The sequence below is a fragment of the Peromyscus maniculatus genome, chromosome 19 (assembly GCF_049852395.1).
Source record: "Peromyscus maniculatus bairdii isolate BWxNUB_F1_BW_parent chromosome 19, HU_Pman_BW_mat_3.1, whole genome shotgun sequence".
In the NCBI taxonomy this organism is placed as follows: domain Eukaryota; kingdom Metazoa; phylum Chordata; class Mammalia; order Rodentia; family Cricetidae; genus Peromyscus; species Peromyscus maniculatus.
The window spans coordinates 33,454,207-33,468,171 of NC_134870.1; the positions used below are offsets into that span (position 1 = coordinate 33,454,207).

The 13,965-nt window shown below is 44.6% G+C and overlaps 1 protein-coding gene across 6 annotated transcripts in view; it reads right to left on the reverse strand.

Moving 5' to 3' along the window:
* Positions 1-13,965, reverse strand: part of Prelid2 (PRELI domain containing 2) — an 80,974-nt gene that overhangs the window by 33,389 nt on the left and 33,620 nt on the right. For all 6 annotated transcript variants that reach the window (XM_076555105.1, XM_076555107.1, XM_076555108.1 and 3 more), the window contains one exon: positions 2,511-2,616. In XM_076555105.1, the coding sequence (XP_076411220.1) occupies positions 2,511-2,616 (106 nt within the window). The remainder of the gene's footprint in view (positions 1-2,510; positions 2,617-13,965) is intronic.

Below are 13,965 nucleotides of genomic sequence, written 5' to 3' on the forward strand. Positions count from 1 at the left end.
GCATCCACATAAAAAGCTGGCCATACGTGTATACACACACACACACACACACACACACACACACACACACTCACACTCACACTCACACACGTGCATGCCTATGACCTAAGCTTGGTAGGGAGGTGGGAGACTGGAGGATGGCTGGGTCTTGCTGACCAGCAATCTAGCTTCGGGTTCAGTGAGAGACAGAGTAAGACACCTAACATCCTCTTCTGGCCTGCACAGCATGTGGTGGGGGCAGGGGGAAAGTGGGGGATAAGAAGGAGAAGGAGAGAAAGGGATCTGTGTGTGTGTGGTGTGTGTGTGTGTGTGTGTGTGTGTGTGTGTGTGTGTGTCCCTCTTCTCTTTCCCATTAGGGTACAGAGTACAGAGTGTACTGTGAGAACATTGTAGAAACAAAAATGCTTTGGGAATATTTTCCCCCAAAGCCCTTTCTCTGAGAAGTGACCGCATCCCCGATCCCCACGGTCACGGCAGAGAAGAAGGTCATGTTTGCACAGCTGCCATTCAACGCCCTGGTCCTGTTTGACCTGTTTGCAAACAAGGGCCTCTTCGTCCAGAGACATAAGAAAAAGAAGAAAGACAGCCATTCTGCTGGTAGAAAGAAGAGAGATGCAGTCAGTCTCTTCATTGGCTAGAACTCTATTCAATCCGTACACCGAGACCCACATTCCACTAAACAGAGAGAACCAGACTGACTGAAGAAGAGAACCAAGAAGCACACACATCTCTACAGACCAGGAGGGCGGGACTGGAGAAGGAATCCTACAAGGGTCCTCAGAAGCTCCATCTCAGTGGAACTCTTCCTGAAGCCAGCAGCCAGCCTCAGCACCCTTGCACCATTCCAGTGACCAACCTCGAGTGTGTTCTGTCACTTGCAACCAACAGATACAAGAAGCGTAGGACACAACGCAAGTCTGTCCTAGCACAGCCATTCATGTGAAGGTCACTGGGCTGAGACGGTCAGGGCTTTACTGCCTCTACCTGGGGCCTTGAAGAAGAGTGAACACTTGCCAATGAAAGATGGGATGTGAGTCTAGAGCCTACATTTCACTATTTCTATGACCGAATAAATACATTTAGCACCTGGTCTTAGTCAGGATTCCTAGTGCCTTGAAGAACACCATGACCACAGCAACTATTATAAAGGAAAACATTTAAATGCAGCTGGCTTACAGTTTCAGAGATTTAGTCCACTATTGTTATGGTGGGAAGCAAGGCTACCATGCAGGTAGACATGGTGCAAGAGAAGGACCTGGGAGTTCCACACCCACAGGCAACAGGAAATGAACTGAGTCCCACACTGGGCATAGCTTGAGCATATGAGACCTCAAAGCCCACCCCCACAGTGACACACTTCCTCCAACAAGGCCACACCTACTCCAACAAGGCCATACTTCTAATTACGTCACTCCCTATAAACTGAGCATTCAAACATGAGTCTATGGGGGCCATACTATTCAAACCACCACACCCACATTTCACACGGCACCTAGCACAAGGCAGGTACTCTCCTGTAAGAAGAAAGATGATAGGGGAGACGACAGGAGTATACTGGGTGTACTTATTGAATCACCTTTCACCAATAAAATGGGAATGCAGACCACTTCATGTATCTTACAGGATCAAGATATGATTAACAACTATTAAAAGGTTCAGATTGATGACAGATAAAATACAAAACCACTTGGGTGAATGAACAACATGTATTTATCTAAAGTGAAGTAAGCGATAATTTCCATGATGAATACAGCCTGCTATCTGTTTTCATAGGGACCACCGGATAAAATTTTATTTTATTTTACAAATGACTATGTGTAGCCAATTTAATAATAAGAAACCTCAACTCAACTTTTAAATATTATCTCTCCCAAAAGGGATTCCATCCTTTTGATGAATAGACTTGTGTGCAAAACAATTATACTTAATTATTATTATTACGGCTTTCCTAATACAGGATTTAATAGATGAACAAGGAGTCAACTCAGTCAGAGACACAGTGATAAAATTAATTTTTCCACCAGGGGCATTACTTTGAGACTGCAGTTTTGCAGATAAGAGGGTGGTGGTGGTATTTTTCTTTTCTTTTCTTTTCTTTTCTTTTTTTTAACAAATGCACATATTGTGGTCTAGCAGGAAACAAGCACAATAATTTCTCAGTGAGTAAAAGTGACATCACATCTTCTAGGAGTTCCACTACTCCCTTCCAGCGTAGGCTAAACCAGTCTGGATCCATGAGAGAAACCCCCTCAACTAAGCCAAGAACACATCATTAATCTCAACAACCCAGTGCCGCGCTCCTTAGAACATATTCAGACTGGTTTAGCCTGGTTAAACTTTGGATTTAAATAACAATTATTAAGAGAAATTTTGTGGATATATTTATTCATTAACTCCCTTTTTTTTAATATCACCTCATGATACTCTTTTACTCTGTCCTATTCAATACCCAACTGATTCCTCCATGTTTTCTTAAAATTAATGTTAGTTCAAAGTGCAAGCAAGCTTACCTTCTGGGCTCCATGTCTTAAGAAGGTACTAGCAAAAGTTTCCAAAATGCAGTTGAGAAATCCAGCCCCTGTGATCGAAATTCTGCCTCTTTGAATAAACTCTGTCCTGAAAAAAGAAAAAAAAATTTATATACACACACACAAAATTCATCTCCATGGCTATCTGCATAAAATAACATAAAGCAAGCCATGAGGGCAGGAGGGACACTCGATGGGAAGAAGATCCTGGTAGGCGGGGAGAGGGGAAAGGAAAGGTAATGGGGCATCAACGTGATCACAATCCATCTTTTACCTGCAACTGTCAAAAACACTCATCTTTCTTGAGACTTTGCATTCTGATATATAAATTACAGACACTTTCAGCAGCATAATTACCATCTAAAATTAACATGAAATGATATCCATAATAATTGAATAATTATTGTTAAAACAAAAGATTCTATTTAAGATTGACCTAACTATGTAGAGTTTATACAGTATAAACAACAATCGTTTGAATTAAAAAATATTCATTTCACAATGTAAAAATGCCTCTTCAAGAAGCGACCACAACCATTTTGCTAGAGTGATATAGTTTCTAATTGCCTTCCAAATACTTACTTCTCATGCCCATAGATTAATGCAGCTCTCATCCCTTACCAAAGAAGCTTTTGCAGCAGATGGAGGCTATCCTAAAGAACCACAGCTGGCCGGGGGGTAGGGAACCAGTGACTGTGGAGTGTCCATCTGTACACAGACCATCTATAATACAAGCCCTGTCCCAAAGCTCGGGAAACAACCAAGAAGAGAGGCAGAAAGACTGCCCGGACCAGAGGTCAGGGAAAACTGCTGTCCTCTGGACATGGTGAAGATGTTGCGCCCAGGAACCCTCGACAGCTCCGGCTGCCTACACAAAACCTGCACCAGATCACACCAGTCTACATTCCTGCACGGATGGGGGAAGGGTCCATGAGTTGACAAGCTAGTGATGACCCACAATGTCTGATCTGAGAGTCAGTTTTCCTCACCGACAATCCCCCTGAGAGGTTGTCCATGCCTAAGTGGTCAGCCATACACCCATGTACATATGGGCAAACTAACTAGACTCAGTAGGGTGTGTGTATATGTGTATATATACACCTATATAATTACAGATGAGAAGACGAAGTTGAAAGGGAAGGAGGGACATAAAAGGAGCTGGGAGAAATGTAGATAAAATGCATTGTACTCCCGTATAAAATTTAAAAATTAAAACAATTAAAAAAGAAATTAGCACTCTTTGGAGGAGGAGTGCTGCTTTCCACATGGCAGAGTCTCACTAGGTAGCCCTGGCTGTCCTGGAACTCTATAGACCAGGTGGCCTTGAACTCAAAGAGATCCACCTGCCTCTACCTCCCAAAGGGAGGGACTAAAGCTACGCACCACCACGCCCAGTTGGAAACTCTTAATTCGCAATTGAGAGGACTACAGTTCAGTTAACATCTAAATACATTTATTTCATGGCAATCCGGACCAAGAGTCCCTCTCATTATATGCCTAACATGAACTTGCTCCATGACAATAAATGCAGTTAGTTCCTCTGCTTAAAAGCAAAATGCCTCTTAAAAATGGGATCTGAGACCAGTTTCGGCTTCCTGACCTTAAATAAATTGTTGACTTTCTATAACCAATTTCCTCCCATGTAAATGGGACTGTAATATCACCCATTTACAATATCGTTATAAAGGAGTTTACATGTATAACAGGGATATGTAGAATGGCATGTGCTAAGCATTTGCTAGAAATTCTAGCAACGGTTGCTACAGAGAGGCAGGCAGGCAAACGAGGAGACCGCAAAGCCAGAAGTCTGGAATAGGTACTGAGCCCCTGACAGGGGCCAGGAGGGACAGAGAGCAGATGGGTTACCATTTCTATCATTTTAATTATCAAAACTCTACCAATATTAATTATCCCCATCTCATAAAACAGAGATTTGGGTTACACTTGAGAATGATATAAGATGGCTGAACAGGAAGCCTCCAGCTCTCACCCCACCCCCCAAAAAGACAATGATTGAACAAAAATTTACAAACAAAATTGCCTTTGTGAGACCTCCTGAAACCAATTAAGAGATGGAAGAGTATACCCAAGTGACGGCAGAGCCAAGAATAGTCACGTCAAAGCCAGTGAAGCACGCCGCTTTTCCTCACTGTAGGAAGAACTGTCTGTTGCTGCGGCAGAATTACTAACATGAGCAGCTGAAGGAAGGAGAGGTTATTATTGCTGGTGTTTGTCGTGAGACTGGGTGTCATATAACCCAGGCTGGCCTCAAACACTGTGTGGTAGAGACTGGCCTTGAAATTCTGATCTTCCATCTCCAGCTCCCAACAGCTGAAGCACAGTCATGCACCACTGTGCCCCACTGGAAGAGAGGTGTGTTTCAGGCCCTGGTTCATGGGATAATCTGTCTTGCTGGGAAACATCTGGCTGTGTGCCATTGGGCCATTGGGAGGATACTTGCTCACAAGAAAGGAAAATCCAGGCACTCCGCTAGCTTTCATCTTTTTTCCTTTTTTCTCCAGTCCAGGACCTCAGCCCAGGGGATAGTGCCACCCACACTCAGTACAGATTTTCCCCAGATTAGCTCAATCAGTCTGGAAAAGCTCTTACAGATACCTTTAAACCTGTCCCTCACTACTGCCCCAAGTGATCCTTAATCCATCTGAATTAGCCATCACACTCCAGATAGCTCCCTCCCAACTAGCACAGTGGGGCAGAATGGGTCGAAAACTACAAAGGCTTGCTTCTCCCACAGAAGAGAGAAAGGAGATAAATGTGCATCGATATTGTGGCTCTAGCAGGCCTTCCTGAGGACGTACTCTGGGGAACGGAAACAGTATACTTGGATGCTTGCTGGTCGCTGAGAACTAAAGCCAGCACAGCATGCTGGTACAGCCCTTAAGGGTCTGTGGAACCACCAGCAAAAACGAGAGGTTATAGGCTGGGCTCTATGACAGGGCAGCCTTCTGCATCTGGGAAATCATATATACAGTCCCAGAGATGCTCAGAAGAAGTTTCAGAGGCCACCACACTCCCAGCTGAGCTGTGTAAGCCAGCCCATGACAAATGGGAGAGGTGGTCGTTGTTTCATAGAGCCAAATCTCTGAAAGATCACAGGACAGATGGACAGACGGACAAACGGACATACATACACATGGCAGGGCAGTGGGGGAAATGGCCCAGTCATAGAACTAAATAAATGTCTAGAAACTCACCCTAAAGAAACAGGCATATGAATTACCTGACAATTAATTTGAAATAATTATTTTTTTAAAATGTCCAACTAGCCATTCAAACAACTACATAAACTCAGGGAACTGAAACATGAACAGGATGAGACTATCAACCAAGACAAAACGCTTTAAAAGCAGAAAGCAACGGCAGCAAGAGACTTGAGGACAGGCTGTTCCAAAGAGGAAAATGAATGGAGAGACATGGTGAGAGCTTTGGAGGCCTACGGACGCTGTCAGGTGGACCCACTCACACACTGTGGAGTCTTAAAGGAGAAATCAATGCCAATGGAGAATTGGAGAGATTATATAAAGCAATAACGGCCCAAACTTCCCAAATTTAAAAGAAAAGAAAATGTGCATACAAATTCAAAGTCTCAACAAACTCCAAGCAGGAGACGTCGAAGGAGATCTACACCAGACACATCCTACAGTGTCAAAAGTCACAGGGGGAATATCGAAAGCACCAAGAATAAAGTAACCTGCCGCATACAAGGAGCTTCCGGGAAGTCGGCAGTGAATTTTTTTTTTTTTAATCAGAAACTTTGCAGGCCAGAGGGAATTGGGTTGATATATTCAGCACGCCAAAAAGAAAAACTATAAACCAAGAACTCAACAAAACTACCTTCCAGATATGAAAAGGAAATTAAGATTTCCAGCTATACAAAAGCTGAACATATGCATCTCCACTAGAGACTTGGGCTGTAGTTAACCTGTCCTGGTTTGTTTGTTGAAACCGCTGACTGCATGGTTACTATATGCCATATATTACATATCATATATAATCACAAATATATATAACATATATTTACATGTATATTTGTGATTACATATGACTCTATATTACATATCATATATAAAATCACAAAAATATGTAAGTATAATATATATATATTTGTGATTTTATAATGATATGTAATATATAGCATATGAGATATCTATATAGAGATACATACCTATCACAGAGCTAGTGAAACGACCCAGTGGAAAAGAGTGTTTCCTGGCAAGCATGAGGATCAGAGTTCAAATTCCCGGCACCCACATTAAAAAAGGGTAGGTGTAACCACGCACACCTGTCTGTAACCCCAGGGCTATGGCAAGTGGAGGTGGGAGGATCAATGGGACCTGATGGTGGCCAGCCTAGTTCCTGGTTCGGAGAGAGACCCTGCCTCAAGGAAAGGAGGCAGAGAGTGATTGAGTAAGACACCCAGCGTCTTCCTCTGACTTCCACACACACACATGCCCATACCCTCACACACACACACAAATGTACATGTTCACATCACACACGTTCACATACTACACAAACCAAAAAAATGGCAGCCTTGAATTTTGGTTTTATAAAAAATAAAACACTCCTTTTTAAAATGTCGGTGCTACGAAGAAACATTTTCAATTAAGGCGCCTGCTAACTTTGGGCTCACCCTTCACTTCAAACCTCTTAAGGCACCACTTCGTTTTTCTTTCCCCACACCATACTGAAAATGAGAGGCTCTTCCGGGACCTCACTGTGTAACAGGAAATGCAAAGGAACAAGTAGGTGAGTGTCGGCATCAGCTGACCGCAAAGCATTTCAACAGAGAAAACCCATAAGGCCCCAGGCACAAAGTAGCAGACAGTCTCTGAGGAGCCACACTGCCCTGGTTTGCTTGCTATTGCTGTGATAAACACCGTTACCAAAAAGCAGCTTGCAGAGGAGAGGGTGTATCTGGCTTAGTCTTCCACCCCACAGTCCGTCACTGAGGAAAGCCAAGGCAGGAACTCATTGCAGGCATCTGGAGGCAAGAACTGAAGCAGGGACCACCGAGGGATGCTGCAGCCTGGCTTGCTCACCTTCCTTTCTTATACCACCCAGGACCCCCACTTCAAGGACAGCAGTAGGCTGGGCCCTCCCACATCCTTCATGAACCAAGAAGATGACACACTTGCTGACAGTCCAATCCCGTGGAGCATTTTCTCAATTGTGGTTCCTTCTTCTCGGATGACTCTATTTTGTATCAAAGTGACAAAAAGCTAACCCGCACATACACATTATCTGAAAAGCCCATACGTGGCACAACTTTTATCCATCCCATGATAATCTCAGGAATTGCATGATATGGGAGATAAAAATGGCAAGGAATGTGAACCCCAGATTGAAAGGTGCCTCGGGCTTTGAAGTCAGATTTTATCCGGCAGGAAGGAAAGCGACTTCTCCCAGCACAGAGGAACTGACACAGATTAAGAGCTGTTGGTCCATCAGTGACTGACTGCTAGCCTTGCTGTGACCACTGATGCCTGGAAACAACCCTTTATACCCCACTTGCAGTACAGCCCTTACACTTCATGAATGCAACCACACTTGTCAGAGGAACTAGTTATCTTTGCAATCAAACTGCTCAGCACAGAAAATATTTTCTCAATTCTCGATACCTTCTTACATCTTATGGAGAAGAGAAAAAGCCCAAATCTCCTGGGCGTATGTTCCTATGTGTACATACCTATGTGTGTATACATGCACTTACACACAAAAATATTCTGAGAAACACTGAACTCAACAAGATGTGATTTTAGTCAATCTAGCAAGCATGGCCTTGCCTTTTCTGTTTCTTTCCCCGGTGCTGAGTATTAATGCAAGCCACGCAAGCTCTCTGTCACTTAGAATCATCTCGAGCACATACGCTCGCGCTTGTATCTAACAGCAGTACCTACATTGAGATCAAGTCACAGCAAAAATCTAAACCTTCAGCCTCCTCTCCCCTCCCTCCCACCTCCTACCTTCCTCTTCCTGCTCCTACACACTGCACACACACACACACACACACACACACACACACACACAAGTTACCCCACCCAACCTGACACATACACCTCTGCCTAATCTGCTTCTTAGATTTAAGCTCATTTAAAATGCTTTATTCATGTCCAACGACACTCTGGTGACATTAATCTCTCCTGTCTTTATTCTGGATTAGTCGGAGCAGACTTCTACAATGACTTTAATATTTAAAGATGAGGAGTTGAAGAGTCTCCCACTCTTTGGGAGAGATTAGCATTGAGTCCTCTAGCAAGTGTAGGGGAAGGGATTAATCAACGTCTCTCTCATATCATATTCTAACCAACAGCTCTTTCTGCCAATCTGAGAAGTGAGTCCTCAGAAAAGCGTGCTCGGGGTCTGTCCACCTGTCAGAGACCAGCAGGGCAGTAAAGAGGGTCATGTCCTTGTCATCCACAAGATGGGAGTTCACCCTACTATATTTCAAGACTGTCAGAGAAGAAAACAGTGTACTCTCAGTAGCTCAGAGCACCGTAGCACTTTCTCCCTGTGACACACGACTATCTCGAATGTCTCTTGTCCGGACGAGCATCGGTTTAAATGCCTCTGAAAAGCGCAGCTGGTTGTGCAGCATACTTTAACATCAGCTGTTTTCTTCAGCTTTGTGTTCATTAAAAAAACAGGAACAAGTTAGGCCTCAGCAGACAGCTCAGTTCGTAAACTGCTAGCTGCACAGGTGTGAGGACCTGAGTTCAGGTCCCCAGCACCCATGTCAAGCTGGATGTGGTAGGTCATGTCTGTAACCCCAATGCATCTAGGGTGAGTTGGGACGTGGAAACAGGAGAACCCCAGGAAACTCCCAGAAGCTCGTGAGCCAGGTACCCCCGTGTATGAAGTGGCAAACAAGAGATCCTTGAGCAAACAAGATGGAAAGTGAGGAGGTCCAACAACCAAGGACGTCTTCTAACATCAGTGAGTCAGCCCCTAACACACATGCACATACATGCGCATGCGCGCGCGCCCACACACACACACACACACACACACACACATATGCACATATGCACACATGCACAAACACACACAAGCACACACAAGTTTTAAAGGAAACAAAAAAGGGTGGTGGAGCGATGGCTCAGTACTAAAGAACACTGTCTGCTCTTCCAGAGAACCTGGGTTCGATTCCCAGCGCTCACATGGCAGCTCACAACATTCTATAACTCTAGTCCCAGGGGTTGCACAATGCTGTCTCCTGGCCTCCACAGGCATTGCATGTATGTGGTGCACAGACATACATGCAAGCAAAAGACCCATACACAATAAATAAATTTTAAAAGAAGAAACAAAAACAGGATGGACAGACTGACTGAGATGTAATGTTAACTAACAGAATCTGGGAGCATTAGGATTAGAGACGCTGCTTATTTATCATACTCTCCTGTGGTTAGCAAATCTAATATGCATTACTTTGACAATCACACAAAATTAAGAGTAAAGCCATGACTATCATTTCTACAGAATAAAACATTCTGAATAGGTTCCGTGCAACCAAGAACCATTTCAGCAAAGGTGCAGCTAGCATGGGCTAGCCCTTCACTTAGTTACCCTGTGGCTCTCCGTACCTACACTCTGAAAGGTTGGTTCTTCCTCCCTACCCGGCACATGAAGTGGGTGGTGTTTACATCAAGAAGCATGCAGGGAGATTCAGGTTTCCTCCTGTCTCCCTCTCTGTTAAGCCTAGAGACGAATGTATCACACTTGTCTTTACACACATTTTTCACACTCTCCGTCACACTCAAAACTCTCTACGGTGACAGTGTACATCACACCCAAACAACACGTCCTCGGAGGATATGCTGATATGCTTTGTAAATTAGTTTCTCTATGTAAATAAGAAGAAACTGTAGTAAAGAGATGTTGAATAACTTACCCAAGGGCAGAAGGGTTGATCCCATGCAGAAGTCACCCACGGCCTCAAAGCCTTCCCCTTTCTCTGCCCCACTGACTGACACTAGTCCAGAAGATCATCAGCCACAAGTGTTACAGCTCCAATATCTCGTCAGTCAGCCTTTGGCTATGTTCAGTTTATGTCAACTGACTCTCAGTCAGCCATGCCTTTCTCTCCCTTATTACTGCTACTGGCGGATTTCTCACATCCCTTTCTCTTTTTACGTCCAAGGCAACCGCCTCCCCGCTGGGGTCCTTGACTCTAGAATCGAAATCCTCTACTCCAGCCTGCCTGAAATCAGTGATCACCTCACTGCCTGTTTATGAAGGTGGGGCCTGTAAAGCCGGAATGCTCATATACTGACTTATACATCACTTGCAGTCAAATATCTGACTAGAGAATACCCAAACATTTTTCTAAGTAGGACTATCTCTTTTTTCTCTATTACAGTCTCAATTCCAATCACAATAACTAGTGTGCGGTAAGAAATCACTGAAATGCATTAGGAAGGGAAGGAAAGAGGGGAGGGCCAGAAGAAAGGAGGAAAAGGAGACCTATTTGGAGATTATTGTGTCAAGGAAATTGTCCATCTGCTAAGGTCAGTAGAGGGCAGCCTTCACCAGCTGAGAGACAAGCCACCGGCACCATGTGTGAATGAGCCCGGCTCATGTAGGCAGTACCAGGATCTTAGCTGCTTTTTGTTCGTACACAGACATCATTCAACGTACCACACACCAGAATCATGGAAAAGAATGCACAGCCCAAATCCAGGCACTCTGAAAATGAACGGCAGTTTAAACAACCAAGACTCCTTTTTTCTTCTAAATTTGGGAAAATAAAATTCCAGGGAAAACGTGGATGAAACTAATCCCCAGAGCACAGGGCCACCAACTTGGAAAGCTCAAAGGGGCAGTTTCCAGAAAAACAAAGTTTCCTAATGAGATCCTGGCCTGGAATACTGGCTGGCTAGGTGTGGCAAATCTTGTGTAATTATCTTCACGATGGAAATTTAATTAAAGTGCCTTTGAAGGGAGGGGGAAATGTTCTACTGGTGTCGTGATGTGGTGACATCTCAGTTCCAACCAGAGTTTAGGGCCTTCTAGAAGCACACAGAAAGAAGGGTGACCAAAGGAGATGGGGTCCTCCAGTCAGTATGCTCAGTCCCTGGGTAACCCTGAATCTAACACTGCTGCAGAGACACCCCCCGGCTGTCTTGCACCCATTGCACCAGATCACGGGGCCTCCCATGCTGTTTGGCAAAACCAATTTCTGTAACCATGATCCCTGGAGACCCCCATGCACTCCACAGAGCTCTCAAATGCAGAGTTTTCAGCACTCGAGTACCTACTGAAGTTGTATTTACAAATGTGATATAAGTTAAAACGTAACATAAGCAAGCAATACAGGCTATGTCTACTGGACAGACAGACAGGCACAGCTTCAGGACAGGGGTTACTGAGGCCACTCCTGAAATCAGACCGGTTGGATCCTCCTCTAACCTTGCACTCGCATCACATAAATAAATCCCTGAAGCTTCCTGAAACCTTGTCTCCTCTGTAAAATGAGATTAACATTTACTACTTGGTTTGTCCCAAGGCTGAATTAAGGACATCTGTATAAGGTGCTCTAGAGGACATGCACTCGCTCAGATCCACCAGCTCAGGGGATGGCACCACCCACAGTGGGCTGGGCCCTCTCACATCAATCATTAATCAGGAAAATGTCCCTGCAGACTAACTATGGGCCAAACTGAAGGGGGCATTTCCTCAATTGACATTTGCTCTTCAAGTTGTCAAAAAAACTAATCAGCATACCCCTGCATTGGGCTAGGTACGGAACATCCCTACAAGGCTCATAGGTAGAAGACTTGATCCCCAATACAATATATAGAGGTGGAGCGTTTTGGAAATGATAGCACCGTGGCAAGTTGGAGCTAACGAATGGATTGATCCCTTGACCCATAACTGAATGGGTGATTGGGAGGCAAATAGAAAGGCAAATAGAAGCAGGACATGGAGACCTCTGAAGAGTATAGCTAAGGCTCATTCTCTTTCTCCCTTTCCTCTTTCTTCCCCTCTCCCCGCCCCCCAACTCTCTCCTCCTCCTTCCTGGCTGCTGTGAAGCAAGAGGCTTTTCTCTTCCATGTCCTTCATCCGTGATGTCCACACCCCGCCACAAGCTTGATTGAAGGCCACAGGACCAGGTGGCCATGCCCTGGACTCTCTGAAATGGTAAGACAAAATAAAAGGTGGTTCGGTCAAGTCAGGTTTTTCCTCCGGCATGCTGTCACCGTGACAAAATACAGCCCAGCTCTGAGGATAACCAGGCTTCCAGGCTGATGAACCTCCTGACAACAGAGGCACATCTGAATCACCGTGCTCCTCTCCATGGTCTTGGGGTCTGTGAGTTCTGCACTACATCACTGCCTGGCTGATAAAACACCATCATATTAATATTAATTAATTTTCTGAGTATTTAACTTATTGTAGATAGATGCATAACGACCACAAAGAAAGAGATGGTCCCCATGGTGTGTGCTCCCTGAGAGCAGACAATACCACACATTTTCTCAGGCATCAGGCTCACTGGAGTCTCACTTCTTCACCCCTTCCCTTCATCAATCATTCCTCTCACACATGTTCAAGGGGCTGCTGAGAGCTTCCTATGCTTTTTAGTGGGATGTTTGTGCTGGGAAATGTTTGCTGTTTGCTGGAGAAGATTACCAACGAGTCACGCTTTACAAGATTAACCTGAACTTTGCAAAATGGGGATAGAGTTCTAAAGGGGTGCCAGCTCTGTATCTGCTTATCAGTAGTGCCATAGGACACTGGCTGGTTATCAAAGTTTCCAAAGCTACTGGGCAGATTCACCTGGAGCCTCTACAAAGGTAGACTCACTGCAACACATCTATACTTCTTAATTCCCCTCTGAACCTTGGAGCAAGACACAACTCTAAACCTACGGAGGATTAAAAGTACCACTGGTGTCCACTAAGAGATTTCAAAAGCTTTCACTCGTGAGTGCCACAGAATGTTCTCTTGGCTAAAAATCATTCTTTCCATCTCAGGTATCACCTCTCCTTTCAGTCAAACAGCTTACTCCACTTTTCAAACATAGTGCCTTTGAAGAGTCCCCCAACATCAGAAACATTTACTCACCATTAGTGACGACTTGCACTTACTCCGTGTTTATCCCCTCCAAGTGTAGAGCAGTCCCCCTTAGGGTCTTACTAAATCTGCATCACTGTGTGAGGGAGCTCAAGCCAATGCTTCCCAGAGCAAAGAGCACACAGGTGACCAAGAGCATCAATGAGAGCTTCCCATACCAGTGCACAAGACTCCTTCCCCGATCCCAACAGAGCTTCCCACACTCTACCTACCCTCTGCCCAGTAACATCTCTTTCCCCTCCCTTCCACCACTCCTAATTTGGACCAGATGTACTACCTGAATCCCATTAACATTAATCATTCATTTGTCAAAGGGCCAGGAGCACCTTCTGTGTGG